This window comes from Cimex lectularius, unplaced genomic scaffold (assembly GCF_000648675.2).
Source record: "Cimex lectularius strain Harlan isolate CLEC.00 unplaced genomic scaffold, Clec_2.1 scaffold243, whole genome shotgun sequence".
In the NCBI taxonomy this organism is placed as follows: Eukaryota; Metazoa; Arthropoda; class Insecta; order Hemiptera; family Cimicidae; genus Cimex; species Cimex lectularius.
The window spans coordinates 166,423-188,811 of NW_019392791.1; the positions used below are offsets into that span (position 1 = coordinate 166,423).

At 35.5% G+C, this 22,389-nt stretch overlaps 4 protein-coding genes across 4 annotated transcripts; 2 read left to right on the forward strand and 2 right to left on the reverse strand.

Moving 5' to 3' along the window:
* Nucleotides 1-130: 130 nt before the first annotated feature.
* On the reverse strand, nt 131-8,035 carry LOC106670943 (tumor suppressor candidate 3). Its single transcript, XM_014401629.2, has 8 exons — nt 7,846-8,035; nt 1,988-2,160; nt 1,813-1,930; nt 1,611-1,751; nt 1,411-1,551; nt 1,184-1,334; nt 451-619; nt 131-366 (listed from the first exon to the last, which is right to left on the reverse strand). Exons 1-8 carry the CDS (start codon nt 7,915-7,917, stop codon nt 351-353), a joined length of 981 nt encoding a protein of 326 aa, XP_014257115.1. The 5' UTR covers nt 7,918-8,035; the 3' UTR covers nt 131-350.
* A 1,269-nt stretch (nt 8,036-9,304) lies between these two features.
* Nucleotides 9,305-10,088, forward strand: LOC106670944 (N-alpha-acetyltransferase 40). The gene has a single exon (XM_014401631.2). The coding sequence runs from the start codon at nt 9,400-9,402 to the stop codon at nt 10,078-10,080; it is 681 nt and encodes a 226-aa protein (XP_014257117.1). The 5' UTR covers nt 9,305-9,399; the 3' UTR covers nt 10,081-10,088.
* A 2,523-nt stretch (nt 10,089-12,611) lies between these two features.
* LOC106670969 (phosphatidylinositol 3-kinase catalytic subunit type 3) lies at nt 12,612-15,449 on the reverse strand. The gene has a single exon (XM_014401684.2). The coding sequence runs from the start codon at nt 15,312-15,314 to the stop codon at nt 12,723-12,725; it is 2,592 nt and encodes an 863-aa protein (XP_014257170.1). The 5' UTR covers nt 15,315-15,449; the 3' UTR covers nt 12,612-12,722.
* A 2,868-nt stretch (nt 15,450-18,317) lies between these two features.
* LOC106670975 lies at nt 18,318-20,957 on the forward strand. Its single transcript, XM_014401692.2, has 2 exons — nt 18,318-19,164; nt 19,225-20,957. Exon 2 carries the CDS (start codon nt 19,536-19,538, stop codon nt 20,403-20,405), a length of 870 nt encoding a protein of 289 aa, XP_014257178.1. The 5' UTR covers nt 18,318-19,164; nt 19,225-19,535; the 3' UTR covers nt 20,406-20,957.
* The last annotated feature ends 1,432 nt before the right edge of the window (nt 20,958-22,389 follow it).

The window sequence follows — 22,389 nt, forward strand, 5'->3', positions numbered from 1 at the left end:
ATATTTCAAGTAAACAATTGGAAATGGACGTTTCTTCTAGGAGTTATTTATTTTTAAATCAATTGACTGTCTTCAGTTTTGCTTTTGAACAATCGTAATACAAATGGAAAACTGGTTTAAAACAAAGCAATGTTTCTATAGCAGTTTAATCAGAGCTGAAACAAGTTTTGAAAATTAGTTAGAGGGCATTTAAAAAATAAATTAGATCTTATGCTGTCCAATTTAACAAGTATATTTTTATATTTTAACAGATTTAGATTAATAAAAAAAATGTGATAAAATTTAAAATAATTCCATCCAAATTCAAAAAAGCTGCACAAATAACCAGTTTTTATATGTGTATGGGCAGATTATCTAAAAAGAAAACTAAAAAGAAGAAAAAAGATTAAAATATGCTAAAAATTATGTACTTCAAAAGTTAATTAATGGAAAGGGTACTATTTTAATTACCTATAAGGATAGCCATGGGCCTTAGATCTAAAGACAGATAATATAATGCTAAAAAAAACAGTTGTTATAACAAGCCCAACTACAGTGAGAATCTGCCGGAGCCGTACGTCACCGTCTTTTCTTGCTCCAGCATCAGTCATCATTATCATGCCGATTACAATAGCAGCATCTAAACATAATTAAGGAAACTATTTGGTGTGCATGAAATAGTTGTAATTTTTGTTAGATGCATATAATTCTGCACAAAAATATAATTGTGAGTATAAAATTTTTGAATTAATCATCATTGTAAAGGATTGCAAATTATTTTAAATAATTTATAATCATTATCTCAATGATTTGCCACTGCTTTATTCCTCGGTAGTGCAAAAATACCTGTTATCTACACTGTGCGTTTGTGAGGATGTTCTATAAAGGACGAGCAATTGCTCAGAAGTTTTGGTGGGATGACGTCAAAATTATGCAGTAGAAACTCAGTTAAGTCCATTTCAGATAGTTTTTCATTGTATGCAGGGCATTGTTGATACAAAGTTTAATTTTAATTAATTAGCCGGGTATTGCTATTACAAAACATATGTTGCAGTTGTTCAGTAAAGCCCAGAATTGACAGAATTCCTTTCTGGAAACAGTGGTAAACAAATTCAATGAACGTTAAAAAAAAACTGAAAACTATTTCCCCCCACCCCTAGATAAAAAATATGTTGATCAAAACATAGTATGTGACAAAGGATACTCAGAATGATAATAATGTAAGATTCAAGGACAAACTGTCCCTGAGAGGATCCGTGTATATATGCCACCCCTCCATTGTGTGTGTGGTGAACAAAAGGTGGTCCACGTATATGGTTCCACATTTGACCAGAAACCATCGCAAAACAAAAAAACTAAAAAATAAATAAATGCATATTAAACATTAAATATGTATATTTTTAACATTTATATCAACATGCATATACTCACTAGGGCACAAATACCCCATAGGTTTTTGTTGTAAAGAAATTCTAAATTATTTCTTCTCATATACAAAAACCCAGCAACGAGGACTGCAAGCATAACAAGTGCTAAAGTGCCTGAATAGTTGGGAGGCCTGAATACACGAATCTGTAACAAATTCATGTTAACATCTTGCATTTACATCAGTGAATAAATTACGAACAAACCTGAATGTCAGTTCTTTCGGCAATCCACTTGACCAAAGACTCAGCAGCAAAGCCGATCCTTTGGATATCAAATGTGTCAGGCCCTTTCGGCTTGCCTTTTGGAGGGAAATGCATGAAAACTGGTGCAGCATTCAACCTCAACTGGTTTAAAACATTTTAAATGTAGAAGTGAAAATTTTTATACAGTATATATAAAGTTTACCATTTGGAAAACCTCTGATCCTTCATCAAAATCAACCATTGCAAAGAATAGTTTGTTTGAAAATATTTGTGAATAACGGAATGAATTGGCGACTATCTGAAATTCTTCATTTGCATGTCTGGAAAAAAGAGTGTTGCAAGAAACAAAAAATATATAAATATCTGAGATGAAATACCTGCAAATTGAGCACTGCCTAGCTGGAGCCATTGCAGTGAACATAACTATAACGGAATAGTTTCTAGGTGTAGCTTTCACATAATCTTTAAATTTAGCAACATTGAATTTTAAGACTGAGCGCTTCATATTCATCTCTGTGAGCTGTTGAACTCTTTCTGCTAGTGTATTTACCTATAAAATCAAATCGTCTATGAATAAAAATGTCCATTTTATAATATGAATTCAATTTCTGCTCAGTTGTATATCCATCCTGTATTTCTTACTCCACAACAGATCTCTGCTATAATAGCTATAATTTTTACTTATGTCAACCTTCATAAATTAAATATAGGGGTTCACAGATATAATCATAAACTGAGTTCATAATCTCAACTCAATTCAATCTATGCTATTTTTTAAATATGTATTAAAAAGTTTATAACAATGGAATGTTTCATGATATTTATTTTAATTTGTTAATAGCAAACTAATTTTAAATGTTTTCTTTATTTGCTTAAAATTATAATTTTACAGTAGCAGCACTAGTTATAAAGGAGGGAAATTTCACAAATTTATTGAAATTTTTGTTGGCTTTTTTTAAACTGTTTTAGCTGGTTTTTATATAAACATATGTTACCCAAAATAGTAAAAACAAAATAAACACTTTCACATTTCATTGGATGATTTCAAATCATATCCTTCATTATTGGTAAATTTTTTTACAAACTATTCAAAACAAATCCAATATTGTTAAATGAGACCAATTCTTTGAGTCATCATTGTAATGATTCATGCACTTTTTCATGATGAAATCATTTGTTAACTTTTATCCAACTGCCACTGTAAACAATTATTTAAAAATAATTTTCCGGGCTGGAAGTTTTAATTTGTATAATGATGTCACAAATTTTCATTGCTAAGACGATAAGGGCTCATCGTGTCGCTACTGTCATCCTCATGAACACCTATTCTATTTTCTCTTTAGTGATATTTAACAAGCACAGACTGTGTGAATCAAAATTGTTGCAGTCTTAAATAACATACAAAAATAAGGTTTTCTATTACAAAGACCAAATTGTCGAATGGATTACAAGTGACAATCTTAAATTTTGAAACAATGACATATTGGCAGTTGTCAAATGGACCACGTAGGAACAAACCAAATTTGTTTATTTAATAGAAGGGTTGGTTGAAAGTCTAGAGACAGCAGCCATATAAAGATTCTGCTCATTTAGGTTTCTTGTGTATAGAGAACTCTTCCTAAATACCTTTGGCAATGTTTAGAATAGGCATCCCAAACTTATTAGCTAACAGACCTCAGAACAACCTCCAGAACTCCTCACATTCATGTATTTAAAATTAGATACTTATAAACTGCACAAAAATGAATAGGTATATTTGTAATTAATTCTTATTCTATTAATTTGAATCAAATTAACCGATATATTCTTGTTAGTTGGATAAAACAAAATAGAAAATATAAACCAAAAACAAATGCTATTATGTTTACTGATGAGTCACATTTCAGTCTGTGAGTTCCAGGTTTTTCTGCTATCACTATACAGACAGAAACACGACTCATCAGTAAACATGATTCCAATTGTTGTTCTCTTATAGGCATTGCTGCACCATTCTCTTGAGTTGCTGGTGGCGGGCTGTTGCTGCAGGTTGTCTCAAGGGGGCATACGATGTGAGGCCAACTTCCCACAAATGATTACAAATTGTTTGTGTTGATAAAGGTCTTGCCAAAACATCTTGTACTTTATTTAGGATCCGGCAGGCACTATGGAATGGATTCAATGGATTCCATCTTGCGGCAATGACCATATTTCTGTTCTCCCTTAGTGTCGTAATGCACTGAGATCTACAACTTGGCCTCCTATTAGCACTAGGAGTCTCTCGGAATTGGGCTGAAGCCTAGGAGACTACGCCAACTGCTTCTGCGATATCCACTTCCCGGTGACCTCAATAACTCATTCTCACAATAATATTGCAAACTTCAGATTCAAGATGATGTCTTTCCTTGGTTAAAGAGAATATAACTGGAGAAAAGACAAAAAAAGGTGTTTCTTTACAAAATGAGTATCCTCATGTTTACTATTTTTAAGTATTAAAAATGAGGATTAACAAATTTTTTGTTTGTGGTTTGTATTTTTGATTTTGCTTTATCCAACTAACAAGAATATATCAGTTAATTTAATTAAAATTAATAGAATAAGAATTAATTACAATTATCCCTATTCATTTTTGTACAGTTTAGTTTGTAGGAAATGAAAGTTTTTGAATTAGCCAATCCATTCCTACAATAAATAGGAGTTGGAGGGGATATCATGACATGTTAAGAACCTGTTTTGCTTTTTCAAGCAGTGGTTGAAATTTTTTGTTTTCTAGACAGAGTCAAAATACTGCTTCTTGGTTTCTACAAAATTTATTCTTATTCTAAGAGAGTGTCGTTTTTGTAGTGATTCTCTTTTTTAGATTGATTTCTTAAAATTACATATTTTCTACTAAATAAATCAACCTGAATAAAGATAAATATACATCCCAGACCTGGTGACTGTGGGGAGAAAAACCAACCAGTGCTCTTTTATTAATTGGATAGGTTAAGTAGAAGGTAGATTGTTATGGAGAATTGTAAGGGTGAAGGAATGAGATAGGTCTAGTTAGTAAGGGTGGAAGGATAGTTTAGAGTGTAAATTGAGGAAGTGTGTTCGAATAAGATCTTTCACGAAAGGGATTTTAAGATCTTTTAAGATCTATGGTGGTGAACTTTACATTGAAAGGATTGAATTCATTGAATGTTGGATGATTTGGACGAGCCTCACAGTTTGACTTCTTAAGTCCAAATCGGTCTGATGAGTGACACTAATTATGATGAGTTTGTAAGTGGTTAGTTTGTTACGTATGCTTAGTATTGATTTTGATCCCAGTAAGTGTCTGAGTAATCCATATCTTTTGTTATATTCTTGTCGTTTTAATCTTGTATGTGGGCTCCATTAAAGTTAGTTATTTAAGTACAGCTCAAGGTAGTGGACTTGGTTCTATGGTGGTATTATCTTGTTGTTAATGTGCACTGGTAGGCAGGTTTATGCGTAAACATAACATGTTAACTTTTTTGTGCATTCACCATCAAGTGGGCTAGCGGGTAATGAGGTTCAGACGTTGTTGGATTGCTTCTGTGACTAGGATTGGATTGGAGGGTGTAGATAAGATTGTGGTGTCGTCCATGTAGCTTTTTGTGAGTTTGAATATGTGGGTATGTCATCATCCTTAACCATCCCAAAGCAAATAAATAATGACACTATTTATTCGTTAAAAAAAATCAATGTGGCCTCTTTGTTTTTGTTTTTTTGATGGCTCCCAAACTGACACAGGCAAAGGGGCTGAAGTCTTCGGGATGAATCCAAAGACTGAACTGAGTTAAACCTAGGAAAATATACCACAGTCTTCTAGCCTGAAATCATAGCGATTGAACACTGCTAGGGAAATAAAAAGGCTAGAAATACATTCCCGGAAGATAGCCATCTTCTCTGACAGTCAGGCAACACTGCCTGGCCCTAGCCCCATGAAGGCAAAGAGTGTTTGGAACTGCATGGAGGCCCTGGCAGAAGTCAGCAACACCCCTGACCCTGGCATGGGTCCCTGGGCATTTGGGGCTTAGAGGCAACGAAAAAGTTGACATGATGGACAAAAATGGAGCCAACATGGACTCTCTAGGTCCTAAACCCTACTATGGCTTAGCATCTTGCCACAAAAGAGGATACATCTTAAAATGGATCCTTAATGAGTCCAAAACCTGGTGGAACAATACCACAGGCATGAGGCATGTGAAGAGATTAATAGAAGGGCCATCCGCAAAACTTAGGCCTAGTACGCACGGGGATTCTTTGAGTCGACTCTTTGAATCTATCGTCTAGCCCCGACTCATTGTTGCAATGAATCTGGTGTGTAGCAGGCTTGCATTTTCGGACTCTTTTGAATCCCATCCGATGTGGGATTCTTTGACTCAATGTTGCGCAACATTTGTCAGTGTGGACACGAATCGGAACAAGTGCTCTTGCTTCATTTGTTTAGTTGACGTTCTAGTGATTGTTTTCTTGAAGATTTTGGTACTGTCTTGTATAAAGGTAAGTTGTGGAGTACCGAGTTGACGTTAGAGTTTATCGAAGACATACATTCCCATCGGTGTTTGTGGGATGTATCATTCATGGAATACAGAAATCGGGAATTGAAAAGCCAAACATTGAACGGTTTAACCCAAAAATTCAGTGTTTCCATCGTCAAAATTGAAAAAATGCACACTTTAAAATGACAGTTTTTTAATGCACTTCCGATTGGATGCACTACGTACAATGCAAAAAAGAGCAAGGGAAATTCCTGCCATTTTCGCAGGCACTGATAAATGTCAACTGAATCTTGGTCTGGACACGGTTCTTTGTCATGGAGCAGAGTCGGGGCTGCATCGCAACAATGAATTTACGCAGCCCCTGAAATGAATCAAACATGAATCGATTCAAACAATCTCAGTGTGTATTAGGCTTTACAAAGGAATTATTGGAAGGCAACTGCAACTTGAATCAAGATTCTGGCTTGACAGGGCACTGCCATTTAAGAAAGCACATGCACCGGTTACTAATAAGAGGAAGATACCGCAGAACACATTTTGTTTTTGTGAAGGTGCAAATTCTTGCAACTAGGACAAGAAAAACCACAAGCAAGATCCTACACTAAGAAGCCGCTGGCAAAGCTGTGGAGGCTGATTAATAACCTGAAACTGGCCAGTGAGTTATAAAAAACAGAGGTGCACAATAGATCTACTTAGGTCGAGGTGCAAAAGGCCTTGTAGCCACCTATTTTATCCCAATCCCTTTGTGTTTTGGGTATAATAATTACCAAAAATTCTTTCCACAGTATGCCGAAAGAGATAGAAAGAGTGATTTTAAAACCAAAATCTAATATTACACTTTTCAGTTTTTATGCTTTTTAGGTTTATTGTAAATTTGTTTAATGTGTGTAAAACTGCAGAGACGTTCAATATACCTATTGTGCAATGAAGTGATCCAGTTTTTGAGCTACAATCGCTTATTGTCAGTCTCTATCTATAATCTGGGCAGAATACGAACTTCTATTTAATGATATTTGTTGATTGTGAGAGGTGGTCTGGTATGATGTAGGTTTAGAAAAACATTTTCTTTATTGTGCCAACGTTTCGATCTTTATTTAGATCACTTCAGGGCCAGGGATTTACAAACATTGTTTGGATTATACAAAACTCCTTCAAAATCAAATGTATATAAGCAAAAAAGCAGTTTATCTTACTAACACTTGTAACACGACACACAACTGTGATACATCTACACAGAAAACACGCTTTTAGTGAGTATAAATACTTTGAATAAACCTAAAATTTTTATATTGTGTACATCATTGAATAAATTCATTTTTACATCTTAAATGTATTTGTATAATTCAAACAATGTAAATCCTAGGCCCTGAGGATGAGCTAAATAAAGGCAAAACGTTGGCACAATAAAGAAAATGTTCATCCCACAATCAGCGTCTCACCAACTCCAAATAATTATTAATTAACGGTCACCAAATACTACTGCTTTCTCTGATGATGAGCGATTAGAGCTTAAAATACGGATTACTGCAAAACCTGATTTTGAGTAGAATTTGGGAACTATTGAGTTAAAATTTGGGATTATAAGTACTAAATATTTCCATGAATTATTTTTCACGTATTAATTATACATGTAATTAATTAAACTAAGCTATATGATCTAATTAATTTATCTAAAAGAACTCAGCGTAAATTCTAAGTTTAAAGATGCGAGTAACTTTTTTTTCTGCAACTCAGAACTAGTACAAACCCACCTTGCTCTTCACTTGCGCATTTGTCTTTATAAGAAGAATACATCCTAACAAGAGCAGCATGCACAGCTTCATATTTATGAAAGACAACCAATTAACTACTTCGTGAAAATAAACTTGTGTATCGTAATCACATTGACGTGTCGGTCAGTTTAGATTCCGGCGAGGAGGTTTCCGGCTCCGACATGGGGTTATGCTCGGTTATCAACAAAACAGAAAAAAAATTAATGTTATTATTTAAAAAAAATTTGGATTCCAGTATTTTATAAATTATATTTCATCAGAAACGTGTTTCTCTAGTTCAAGACGTTGAGTAAACTCCGCAGTTCGTGATAATTTCCGAGATAATTAAATCGATTAGATTTGAAAGGGCGCCCAATTTTCCTAATTTTATACCAGATCTCAAAAACTGTCTCACTTCTCACCAGTTCATTTTTTCTTGTGTTCAATTAAATTAATAATAATAATACAAAGTGGTAACATGCAAGGGTGCTGAATTTTTAGATTTTTTAAGAATTTACAACAAACTTGCAGCAACTTTGGAGGCCGTGACCCCTTTCGTCGTTAAACTCAAGGATTTTGAAAAAGATTCGACTAAAAGTGATCTAAAATGTTGTATTTTATCATGAAAATTGCCAGTAAAAGGCAGGATAGTAAAATAACGTAAACACTAAATTTTTAAAGCAGAGTACATTAAAACATGATTTTTCTCAAGTCTCTTCTTCATCAGGATCTGCTCTTCCACATGTTGGCCATGTTATCAAGAGGATGTAAACACATTTTTCTTCTTCAGAATGTATTGAAGAACTTTCTTAATGTCTTCTATTTTTAAGCATTAATGGCATTCATTCTCGCAAAAGCTTTTTTTGTTGGAAGATATATCTAATGTTCTGTTTCATGAATTTGAAGTTCTCATCACCAGCCCTCTTGTTGTAGTGTATGCCTTCAACACACCTTCATCTAAAAGTAATAATCCGACATTTTGAAACTTATTTTTTCAATATTATTTCTTTGCAATGCCATTTCCTCAACAGGGACAGTTTATTTTTTGTAAAGCTTTGGCCACCACCATTGAAGTCTAATATGATGCCATTATCCTCCAGTAGAATTCAATGCAGTCAGAAGAAGAAATCTGTACACTGCTTCGGTGTGTAGACACGATCGACTTTTCACATTTTCCTTTTAATCATACCAAACGCCATATCACAAAGAAGGAAACTGTGACCCCCCCCCCCATCAGAGGGAAATACTGCTTTATTTCCACATTACTCGATTCAGAAAGCGTAAGTAAAAATCGCAATACTGTGCGATTGCTTGTCCAGTACAGCCATCAGTATTTCTTTAGTTGTTTATATACTTTTAAATATAATCATTGAGAAGCGATCTTACTTCGTTTCCATTCTTTTTGTCTATCCCCTTGTGATATTTTTATGTTTTTAATTTCCGTGACGTAAGAGATTTATGCTTTCGAGAAGGTTTTAATGGTGGGATAATGCGCGGGTAAATGGAAAAAGTTCGCCAAACCCCTGTACATTGTTGAGTCTGAACAGGTCGAAAATGGGAAGGCAGACGGAAAAAAGCAAATTGAAACAGGCGAAAATAAAGGAGGAAAGGAAAAAATTAAATCTAGCTTCTGCACTGGTAAGAAAGGCCAACGAGATCATCGACCCGCTGGAAGACTTTCCGTCGTTCATATCCTTCAAGAACGAAGACGTCGACGTCGTTTTGGACTGCAGACGAGTGAAAGACCTCACGGAAGACGAGTTCGAGAAGGTGGTTGACTTGATGAGACTCAACATGAAAGACTACTACGAGAAATGCGACTGGGGCTGGGACGAAGAGAAGAAGAGAGAAGAGATGTTGGAGAGTCCTGCGAGGTACCTTCTGGCAAGGGATAGGTTCGACACCACTCGCATACTCGCCTTCTCACATTTCAGGTTCGACTTAGATTACAAGCAGAGCGTACTGTACCTATACGAGCTCCAGCTGGATCCTGCGGTGCACAGGAAAAAGCTCGGACAGTTCATGCTCAAGGCGCTTGAATTGATGGCTTTTAAAAACTCCATGCAGAAGGTCATCTTGACGGTCCTCAAACACAACCACACCGCATTGGCATTCTTCTCTAAACACGGATACACTTTGGACGAAACCAACCCGGTGGACAATTATGAAGAACAGTTTTGTTATTATATTTTTAGTAAAAGTAAAAGCTTTAAAGAAAACGTGGTATTACAGTAATGTAGTCATTTTATAATATGTACAAACACAAACTATTTTTATACATTTTTTTTTCTAGGAAGATGATCTGTGATGATTATTGTCGCTCACCAGTGTGAACGTAATATGATTAAAAAAATGTTAACAATTTTGTAATTGTATTTTTTTTCACCTCATAAAGTTGGGTAGAATAAACAGGCTAGGAACACATTCCAGGAAGATAGCCAGTTTTTACAACTGTCAGGTGGCGCTTAGGCCCTAGCCTCATGCAAGGTAGAAAAAAATATATGGAATTCCTGGTAGAAGTGACACAAATTAACTGGCCCTGGCACATATCCTTGCCTACTGGGTATTTGGGACATAGAGGCAATGTGATGGCAGATGTTGGCCAAATGAGGAGCCAATATAAATTTTCTAGGCCCTGAACCCCTACTGTGGCCAGAAAAGTAGTATCCAAAAAAGGGTACTTAATGAGTTCAAAACCTGTTGGAATAATACTCCAGGCATGAGGCAGAAAGATTCATAGAAGGGTCGTCCGCAAGACACAAAAAATTACTGGAGGAAGGTAAGGAAAAGAAATGCTGCAAGTTCCTACACTAAGGAGCCACTGACATGAAGTTTGATGAGTAACCTGAAGCTAACCAATGATTTATAAAATTAAGATCTACTCAGGTTGAAGTGCAGGCCTCGTAGCCACCTCTTATATCCCTAGCCTTATCCCTGTTGGGTAGAAAGTTTTTCATCTTAATCAGCACTTTGCCTTTTTTCTCTACATATGTTACAATGTATTTAAGTGTTAAGAGCAGGTAGACCAGATTGTTCAAGGATCACCAAATTTCTGAGAAGTATACCATATTTGACTGTTTTTATTGACATTTATTTATTGTTTAAAGAAGAATGTTTATTTTGAGATGATTGAAACCCATAGAATAACAGTTATTTAACATTTATATACTTACTATTAATTAAATTAATTTATTATTATTAATTTTATTTTGTTGTATTATTGTTGATTATATTAAACGTTATTTTATTCTATATATGTTTCAATATTTTTTACGCATGTGAGCCGATTGTTACTTTTCTGATTGTAATTCTTTGTTGTATATACTGGGTTGTCACTATCTTTACGTTATTTTTCTTCTATATCATTTTTATTATTATTATAGCAAAACTATGTATCACTGTCTGGTTGACGGATATCAAAGATTTTGTATAGCTTCTTTATACTATGTAAATTTGTAAATATTGTTAAATAAAGTATCCTATTATTATTATTAACTATGGCAGAGGTACTTTTAGATCTCTTCAGGGCTACTAATTGTTTCATTTTATTAGAATCTTTTAGATACTCTTTATTTTGTCATACTAATTTGTACTAGTAAAATTTTGAGTTTAGGTGAATTGAAAATTACAAGCATTTTGTGTCCTTTTTCTCAACTACCATCTGTAGGTTCCAGTCCATAATAACTATGAGATTTTTCAAAAATTGCATTGTCCATGTATATATACATATATTAATTTTATTTTTAACGAGCACTAGTTTACTTATGGTTCAATTTTATATAATTCGCTCCCAGGCTACTTTGTTTAGTAAGTTCATTTTTTCCAATGAATTTTTTCAGCCTTGGTAAAAGAAATATTCTGTTATTTTTGGACAAGAGATTTATGTTTGTATTTAATATTGTTTTCTATTCAAAGTTTAGAGACTGTTTTATTTACTTTCTTTTTTCAATTAATTATTCCAGTATTGCTTGTCAATAATTCTGATGGAAAGACTATTGCATGTGCAATATATACCAGAGCCTGTTCTTTTTTTGTAATAGATATGTCAATACACCAAGTACTCTAGTTTAGTGTGATTCAGCGTCCTATTTTAACTTGGTCCTCTGGTATTTAATTATTAATGTGAACCATATTATATTGACATTGATGTCTTTTGAGAGTGGTTCAAACTTTTTTTGTGGAGCACCATTGTATTGCACCGGTTATGCTAGGCATGACATGCTTGGCCGTCTCGGCTCCCTGAGAAATTCAATTCCTGCAGTCTGAATTTTTTGTAAGGCCACTTTATATACTTTTAAAAAGATGATCACCCTATGTTCTTATCTGTTGTTTCTATAGATGATCTCTTGACATTCTAGTATTTTATTTTTACCATATATCTTGTTATTTGTATGTTATTTATTTTAGCTTATACTTTTGATTATGTTTTTGTATGCTAAGTTTGTGACTTATAAATAAATATGTCAATAAATAAATATATTCAAATAAGTAGAAATTATTGATTTGATAATGACCATAAAATAACATAGGTCAAGTATTTTCTTGGTTTTTCAACTTTTACAATGCTTTGTTCAAGCTTGCCTTTGGATTGAATCTGGATTTATTTTGGTTTGTATGTGTTGTATCTTAGAACATAGACAATATGGAATATTGTCATTGATGAATGCCATCTTTTCATAATTCTATGATCAAAGTTTCATCATAAACAGTTGACCATTAGACTATTGTTAACATAGCTTTGGAAAAAAAACAAACAAAAAAAAACATTAAGTTGAAAATGTATATTGACAATATGTGCAGATTATGGTAGGCAAGATATACATAGCATTACAAAAATATACGAATATAATTTATTATTATTAAATCATTAAAAGCGATTATTTTCTCCAGTATTGAGCAAATTTGTGTAGTTGTTCTACAAGCGCTGGCATCACTGCTGATACAGATATTTCGAGTAAATTCTGTAAGTAGTGAACTGCTTCCTCATCCCCCAAGTCGAGTCTTAGCTTGTCTTGAACTTTCTTGACGGCTTTATCTGGCTCGAGAGCAATATCAGGAACGGACGCGTCAACCATCAAAGAGAAAAGGTTTAAAATCAGGTTTGCATGACGCCTCAAGTGTAAAAATGCTGTGTAACATTGTTTCTTGAATTCGTGAAAGTGCTCGGAGTTGATTCCGCCCATCGCTTCTACCATTTCTTTGCTAAGTTTCATAGGAGGTGGTAACGGCTTCGGATCTCTTCCCAGTATGTAGCCAAAATCAATATGGAAAAGTTTACCATTTGTAGTCAACATTAAGTTGTCTAAATGCCTGTCACCGACACCTAACAGGTATGTGATTACACAGTAGCCTGCACAACTTTTTACATATGTGTCCATTATGTCAGGCAAAATTCCATAAGGACTGGTCTCACAAGGGTGGTATTTTCTGAAAAAATTCTGTATTGTACCTTCTGTAGCTAAGACTTCAGCTACAGGTATTGAATCGATATATTGGACAAAGCCATGTTTTGTGCTAGTAGCGAGCACTCTGTAAGGGGTCAATTTGAGGTCAAGATTTTCACTTCTCAATAGCTTATCCATAAGAATGATAATCTGCAGTATTAATTGATCTTGTCTCAAGTCATCACCGTTCTTGAATATTGTAACGTATTCATGCCCGTCGGTAGTTAAAAATGTCAATCTTGCTGGCATTAAGGCGGATTTGAATAGGCTCGCTTTATCTGGTATGATGCCCTTAACTTGAACAGAAGGATCTAATGGTAATGGAAGAGGATCAAAACAAGCAAAATTAATTTTGAAAGCTTCTGGGTCTGCTAATAGGGCCTGAAGTCTTTCTGTTTTCTTTTTCCGGCTTCCAGATTCCTTTGCCACAGTTTTCATCAATTTAACGAGTTTTTCTATAAAATTCTCTTGCCTCTTTAAAAAGTAACTTCTGTTTTGCCACTCAGTGGGACCCGATTTCAAGGCTTGCAGGAACATCTTCATAACATAGAGATACATACTTCTTAATTTGTTGTCTTGTTTACCATGGCTGTGGTCTTCGCACTCGGTCAATAGATACCAGTAGAAATAATTGGCCAAGGTGCTGTTATTACAAGCTCGATGAATTAGAAATGAAGCCAAATCCATGTTTTTTGCAGGTTCGATTTCTTCTTCTGAACTCTCAGTTTTACGATCGGATGACGTCAGACTTTCATCGGTTATCTTAGTCATGGATCTTTTATAAGCTTCTGAAATTTCTTCAAAACTTTCATATTTAAGTGCTTGTACCAACTGAAGGAGGTAAAGCAGGAGATCTTCGTCTAAAGCTTGTTGCAGTCTGGTTACGGCGTATCTCCTGACTGAGGGATGAACGAATGCTGGACTCAGCAGTTGAAGAGCATCTTCTACTTCCATCGGCGACCAATTTCGCAGCATGTGAAGAGCCTGGCGCACCTCTCCGCTCAATGTCCATTTCACGCATTTTAAAAATTTTGTCAGGGCTTTTTTCTGGCTGCTCAGATAAAATCTAAATTTCCACACAAGATCCTGTTCTTCTGTCGTGAGCTGCTGTGTTGGCGGGTAAGCGACGATAGTGTTAAGCATGTCCCGCACAGCGGCGTTGGGCTTGATGTCTTTATTAGATAAACCGGAACGTAGGCTTCTCGCCAGTTTATGATGTTTGCTTTCAACCAGATTTTCCTGGAGTATCTCCGGATCAGGGACGGTCACCATATCGGCCTGAGATCGAAATTGGTAAACCTCGTCTCCATCCTGTTCGTACCACACTATGGAATGAGGGACGCCGTTCATAGTCACCTGAGGAAATTCCACCATGAGGTAGAGATAATCGGACGAACGTTTTTCGGCCTCGTTGATGAGCTCGATTTCACGGAATGTGAGTCTGTCGAGCCAGTCAATCTCCGGCATGTATCCGTTCCTGTGTTTTTTGGCCAATTTGGCCAGCTTCTGCATCCGCTCCTTGCCGGACCCTGGCGTCTTCCCCGGTGTGGAGTTCGCTTCAGACCCGTCCGCGACTTTGTGAGGCCAAACTTTGAGATCCAGCATCCCTTGACGGAAGACGCGGTGTTTCCCGAACAGGGAGAGCGTCGTCCCTCCAACGGGACGGACTTCCGAAGGCCCGACGCAGTCGTACACCGTCAGGCCGAGTTTGGCGTTGTGAGGCAAGTCGGAATACATGACCGGGAGGGTGATCCATTCGCTCCAATTCCATCGATTCGTAAAAGGCTTGTACGAAGTCCAAACGGGAAGCGAAAGCTCTCTCCCGTCTGCCATCACCTGGCAAACCACCATCAAGTCCGCACATTTGCTCTGGTACAGGCCGGAAAATTTGAGCATAGGCTCTTCGAGTATCTTGTCGTATTCCGGCTTCAACTTGAAGCCCTCCAACGTACCTATTTTGATTTGGACGTGTGTGGTTAAAGAAGAGCTGTACACGTAGTGGAAAGTGTCGTCCGCGTTGTCCATCCCTTTAAATTCGATATAACACTTGGAAAGAATGGAAAGTATAAAGAACTTTTTCCATTTTACTCGTTACATACTGATAAACCACATATCACAACAAATCGGAAGGTTCCTCCATCTGTTGTGACAGTGGCACCATTAGAGATAAGACTCCCAGTCACTTTCACTACATCGTCTCATCGTTGATAAACGTCACGCCTGAAGGACTAAAGCTTGATTTAACCATCTCACAAACTTGTCCATTAAGAGTCATATTTTAATCAAATAAAATAGCTTTACAAAAGTAATTTTTATTACAGCTTACACGCATTAATAGAAAGTACTAATTATGTATGACAATGTCCGTTTTTTAACAATAACAAAAAAAGATCGAAACGTTGGCACGATAAAGAAAATGTTGTATAGAAACCTACACCACACCAGACCGCATCTCACGATTTCTGAATAAATAACAAAAAAATTAATCTTTTGTTTCAAAACAAAAAAAAATCCATGTTTTTTTAAAGTAAATTATTTAAACATTTACACTGACTTTTTACGACATTTAAAATTGTTATTCAGTCTCATTTGAATTCTGGAGCTATAAACTGTTTAGTTTCCATCTCGTGAGGCACTTATTGATGATGGACGCAGGTATGCGGCTATTGCCAACGGAGTTTCCTATGCCCTACGGTAACAGAACCACAGGATGACCGTTTTTTGACTTTGAGAATTTTGCGAAACCTGCACCTTACTGTTGTTCAAGCGATTCATCAGCTCCAGGAAGTTCGAGGTGTCCAAATTTTTGAATGCACTGCTGGAAGAAAATTAACTCAGTATGAGGACCAGAATTGACTAGAACTCAGAGTTGCACGGCTCCCATTTGATCGAGTACACGGCCATTGGTCTTTGAACGATTGGTCTGCTGTACTTTTTACAGATGAGTGTAGATTTGCTCTATGATCTCCAGATGGGCGTGGAAGAGTGCGGAGAAGGCGAAATGAAAGGTACGAAGCCTGTAGTTTTTCCCAGAGCCAACCTTTTCAACGTAGCTCAGTGATGGTGTGGGCGGGAATTTCAATGGAGAGTCGCACAGAGTTGGTTGTTGTTCGTGGAGGGTCTTTGGCGGCCACTCGCTATGTGGATGAAATTTTGGAATTCTTATGCAATTCTTAGGGTCTTCAACAGCATAACATCAGGCCTGGCCAGCCCTTCTCCAGACTTGAACCCCATCGCACATTTTATGGGATAACCTCAAAAAACGAATAAAACACGTCCATCAGTTCCTGATACACTCCACGATCTTGAAAGGACTCATCGTGAAGAATGGGCTAACCTCCAGCAAAGAGACATTTTCAGACTGGTAGAAAGTATGCAGAACGTTATCGAGATGTAATTAAGGAAGGAGTAGGAAATATGCGATATAGAATAAAAAAACTAAAACAAACTTAAAACAAATTTTATCTGTCCGTCATTTTTATATTTTTATATTAGCAATTTAAATGTTTTTCAACTTTTTTAGACAAAAACTCAATTATTAAACGAAAAAAATTGTGAAACTTTGATTAATAAATAAAAATATATACAAATCAAGTTATATTACAAGTGGCTGGAATTTTTTGCCTGTCAGTGTACCAAATGTTAGTTTCGGGAAATTACACCCATAATCTACATACAAAAAAAAAAAACAAAAAAAAAAACAAAAAAAACAACATAAGTATAACAAACTATAATAGTATTTTACAATATTTTATTATAAGAAAAATTTTAAACAAATATATTCAATGTCAAAAACTTCTGATTTTTTTTGTGAAAAATTTAGTTTAAATATAGCTTTATATAGTAGGTTTAAACAATGTTAATATAAGAAAATGTTTCAACATTACACCAGCCATAAAAATAAAAGTCATCGGATTAGGATTATTGCAACTTATTCTTAATAAAGCCAAATAGAAAAATGATTTCTTTACTCTTTTTAAAAAGATAGTTCCTACTCACAGTTAGTTGTTTTTACGATCCAGAATTCTTAACAAAATGATAGTTTAAATTGATTTATAATTTTTAAGAGTCCCATTCGTCACAGGAATTTTTCATATCAACCACACATTACATACAAATTATAAATTAATTAAAATAAATGGTTATATTTTCTCTGCGAGGGAAACGTCCCAGTCAAAATCCATTTATTATTCATTCTTAACGTTTTAATATAAAACAATTAACTTCCACCATTCCAGAGATACTGGACATTTGCTCTATGATACTGAATGTCAAATTCGAAAGTCAAGAGATATGAATTTAAAAAGGCCGTGTTTCAGTGTGCGATTTGTCTACAATTAGTCAGTTTAACTATTTATAATTAAGCCTGAACTTTATCCGAATGTCTAATGGTAGTTCTGAAAAGATGGTGGACAATTAGTGCAAATTTATTATTTAAACAAAAACAGGTATAAATAAAATAAGGCGAAGGCGACGTTGTCAATAGAAACAGAGCAATGTATAATAAATGGCAATTAGGGGCCATATTTTCAAAACAATTGATGAACCAACGTTATGATAAAGCTTAAAATTTCATATATTAATAATATACATATAAATAAATGTAAATATTTTTCTCCTATGCCGATTACAAAAGATGATTATAATTTTTAATGTACGCTTAAATATAGCGTTTTAATTTGATTATTCATTGATTATTAAGTCGTACCATAATCATAAAATGGCCTACCATTTTATATTATTGTTTAGGTAAATTCAAAAAGCTTTTAGTTCCAGCAGATTTATTCATGGAAGACGCCTATCCTCACCTTAAGGGTATCATCAGCTCTCGTTAAAACAAAACAGAATAGAAAGAACACAAAAACTGTGTTTTTTCAAACTGTCAACGTTTTTGTCATTCAAAATGTCAACATTTAACGAAAGTGAAAGGCGTCTTCCATAAGTAAAGAAAATATGCTGGAAATAAAAGCTTTTTGCATTTACCTAAATAATAATATATAATGAGGTTTCATCGCAAAGAAGCGCAAACTTTAAAAGAAATATTGGCCCGGCATTTCCCATTTTTCATTCCAAATAGGTAAAAAACAAAATAACATTTTTTCGATAACAAAATTTTCGAATTAAGGTTCATATAAACTAGTTTCAAAATATTTGTCTTCTCTTTGGTTTTGTACTGCTTCTTTTGTAACGGTGTCGATGGTATTGCGTTTTTTTTTGTGGTTACATTACGATGGATCGGTAGAAGAGATTTTGACCCCGTTTTCCTTTTTTTTCTCTCTCTATTGTTCGGCAGAAGGTCTTCAAGGTGGATTCAGGGCCGGTGGACTTTTCGACGAAGTGGGAGAAGTCGATGGGAGAGGAGGACGGCCTAGTGACCTACTCCAGAATTCAGATGCAGATCCGCAGAAGGATTTGAAGGTAAAACGGCCTCTAATACACTCTCAACGACATCTTCAACAGCTGACGATCGCCCATTATGATGAAGACCGTTACAAGTGATTTCTGAATCGCCTTTCTCGCCAGTTGTGTGATCGTTTGGGCACTTTTCGATTTCGCAGTCCGTTTTGTAATTATGACTCGACGTTGTGAAGTTTTTCGACGCTCTTATACCCCTTTCGTCTAAGACAAAAGGATGCACACAATCCTTAGGAGTAAGCTGTGAAAAGTCCAAGTACAACCGTCCAAAGGATCGTAACAGATTTTTATCGTCAAAATGCCTCAGGGATGCACTTGTAACGAACTGTCCTCAAAACCACACCAACAGGGGCAGAGGAAGATCCATGTTACTGCCAAGGTTCTATTCGGCTCAGTCTCGGCAATAGCAAATATGAAAGAGACGGAAAAATTGCAGAACAAAAGGACCAAATAGAATAATGTAAGTGTTATCGGAGTCACCATTTCAAAAAAGTTTTTTCATTAGATACTTTTTTTCCAGGTTTCGGTTCAATGATCTCAGATTAACGTAACTGTGATAAGATAATAGTTCATTTATTCAACTCAGTTTATGTACGTTTTGACGTTACGTTCTCCCATGTACCACCATTCTATTTATATTATTAAATCACGTTCATTCAATTGAAGTTTGTGTTTTGTTTCAACCTTGAGATGCATGGACGTTTTTATTTATTCCTTACTTTTCATAATGGCTGGGGCGATGTTCGACGAAATTCGTCACATGAAAATAATTATAGATCACATGAAAAATGAAAAGTTAAATACTTCTTGAGCTTTATATTTATTGTAATCATGACACAGCTTTTAGTATTACTGTTAGTCGTATATTTTATTTCGTCGTGCTTAGGTGACATCGGGGAGTCGAACATAGCGATAATCTTCCGGACGTTCATAGAAGCTACCAACACTCACACCTTCGGACTTAGAATTTCTTACGGAAAGGTGCTTAGCGACTGTCACTCTTACGTCTACGTATCTTCGAAGATTGAACCGATCGAGCCGAATCTGTTCAAAGTCAGATTTCCAGACGGGTACGACAACTTTTACAACGTCATATCCATAGACCTGAACGAGAAATGCGAATTTTTCGAAGACGAAAATTCGACGGCTTTCATGCACGATTTCGCTTTGTTGTCGCTGGAAGACGGGCCGACCTTGTTGGACAACTACCACGAGTTGGGCTGGCCGTCTCAGTACGTCCATGCCGATCTGGAACAGGTCCTCGACGATTTGGAAAATACCAACACTAATGGGCTCACCTGGTTCGCGGAGGAAAAGGCTTCTGGTAACATCACCGTATTCAAGACCCCGATCACAGCTTACGACCGGGAAGGATGTCTTCGTTACATGTGCCACAACATGGTACGTTCTTACTGCTTCGCTTTGAGACTATGGCTAGAGAATCGCAATTACAACTATAGATGTGCAAAACTGGAAACGAGTTCGTGTGAAACGAAACAATTTGTACATGTCGTGATAGGAGATAGCATTTTCGGTCTGAGTGCAGGATGCTTAAACGACACTATTATTTATTACGCCATGGACTTGGATTATTCGTTTATTTTATCAAAAGCTGAATTCGATTATAGCAGAGTGGCACATGTGCAATCATACGTACCTATAATAATATTTCTTATGGTTCTAAATATTTTATTTTTATAAAATGCAGCTTTTGCGATCTATTTTTTTCAGTATAGTTGTTTAATACACATCTTAAGACCATCTTTAACATTTCTTTTCAATGGTGTTTATGGACATTATTATAAAACATTGTAGCATTTTCAGCTTATTTTTACTATTACCGTCGATGGGTAAAGTCTAGTAGTCAAGTAATTGGCCTATCTTTGACTAGGTCCTCAGAAATTTTATATCTACATTGCATGAAAAATTCATAAAATAATAGAAAATAAAAGGGAGAAAGATCGGGCCACGAGTAAAAACCGATGTAATACTAATAAAAGAATACTCATTTCACCATTTTGTGCAGAATTACGAATTTGTGTCGTTTGTTCCATTGCTGCCGAACTACAGACCAAAAGGGTTGTATGTATGTTCAACGCCATTTGTCTTGCATTATTTAACAATACAAACATAAGAATGACCAAAGTGTGTAAATACGACAAAACCAAACGAAAACCTTTAAAGCGTGTTTGATTCTTAAAATGAACGAATACAAATGATATAAAGACCAGACCCGTCACAATAATATTTATACCATTGTCTTGAAATAAATTATATGATTGAACGTTTATTGATCCTTCTATTTTTTTTGTATTGACTCAGCTATTATTAACGTGCGTGTATTTATGGACAGTAGATTGATGATAAATTATTTATTACTGTTTAGGTAAATTCAAAAGCTTTTAGTTCCAGAAGATTTTGTTTATTTATGGAAGACGCCTTTCACTCACCTTGTGAGCATCATCAGATTTCGTTATAGCAAAACAGAATAGAAATAACACAAAAACTGTTTTTTCAAACTGTCAACGTTTTTGTCATTCAAAATATCAACATTTACCGAATGCTGATGATGCACATAAGGTGAGTGAAAGGCGTCTCCATAAACAAAGAAAATCGGCTAGAACTAAAAGCTAAAAAAGAAGTGCAGCACAATTGTCTCAACAAGCCAAGAACAATTATATCAACAGCTATGACATATATAGTTACAATATCTGAATGATCGAGCTTCGTATCCTTAAGTCATAATAAAAAAGTCATAGTCATAGTAAGGCAACCTTTAGAGTTAAGTCACAATAAAAGTCTTAGTCATAGTACAGCAGACTTAAGCATAGTACCACATTCATTAATAATCTGTAATGACACGCCTTCATTTGAAAATAGGCTACCCTTCTCGATACACAAACACAGAACATCAAAAGTGATCAAACGTTTAAACAATAATGAACACGTTAGAGGCAGAACTTCTCAAGGTGAGCAGAAGAATTGGCAGATCAGTGGGAAGAAAGACTTGAAGTCTTCCGAGTTGAATTGAGAAGAAGAAGAGCAGCACCATCGTCTAAACGACAAGAACAGTTAGACCAGTTGCAATATCTGAATGATCGAGCTTTATTTCACTAACGACTTTTTCGTACAAACTAGATATTCAATACAGCACTTCATGTAAATTCGTTCAAATTGGACAAACGAACAAAGTTTGTTCACACTAATGTCACTAATTTCGTGGTCTGCTTGACCAATTAATACATTACATTTTTAGTTGAGATGAAAAAAAGTTAATGGCACGAGCGGGATTCGAACCCACGATCTTCGGCTAGATACGCCGCTGCTCTACCACCTGAGCTATCGTGACCTCGATCCGCTCGGACATCAACTCCCCATCTCAACCCCACCTTATGAGTTTTCCCTCCTTTTTGCCATTTTTCATTCACAAAAATTTGTTCACACTGCAAAGAAATGAAATGTAAAGGAGAAACCCCGGGAATGTGCTGTGCAAGCAGAAAAGTTAAACTACCTGAACTTGAATTCAAAACATTTTCTCAAAAACATCGGAAATTACAATTCCTGTATTCGGATTACTTCATTTGGTGCTAATGTTATAGCAGAGTATTTCGACATTTAAAATTCAGGGACATTACCACTGAGTTTTTTGCTTCCTTTTCCCAACAGTAAACATAAATTTCTCCAA

Excerpts from the sequence above, each read along its gene's own strand:
- LOC106670944 (XM_014401631.2), top strand. The coding sequence starts at position 9,400 with ATGGGAAGGCAGACGGAAAAAAGCAAATTGAAACAGGCGAAAATAAAG.
- LOC106670969 (XM_014401684.2), bottom strand. The coding sequence starts at position 15,314 with ATGGACAACGCGGACGACACTTTCCACTACGTGTACAGCTCTTCTTTA.
- LOC106670943 (XM_014401629.2), bottom strand. The coding sequence starts at position 7,917 with ATGAAGCTGTGCATGCTGCTCTTGTTAGGATGTATTCTTCTTATAAAG. Across the intron at positions 1,931-1,987 it reads AGGCAGTGCTCAATTTGCAG|ACATGCAAATGAAGAATTTC; the intron begins GTATTTCATCTC and ends TCTTTTTTCCAG. Across the intron at positions 620-1,183 it reads TTACATTATTATCATTCTGA|ATGCTGCTATTGTAATCGGC; the intron begins GTATCCTTTGTC and ends AATTATGTTTAG.
- LOC106670975 (XM_014401692.2), top strand. The coding sequence starts at position 19,536 with ATGACACAGCTTTTAGTATTACTGTTAGTCGTATATTTTATTTCGTCG.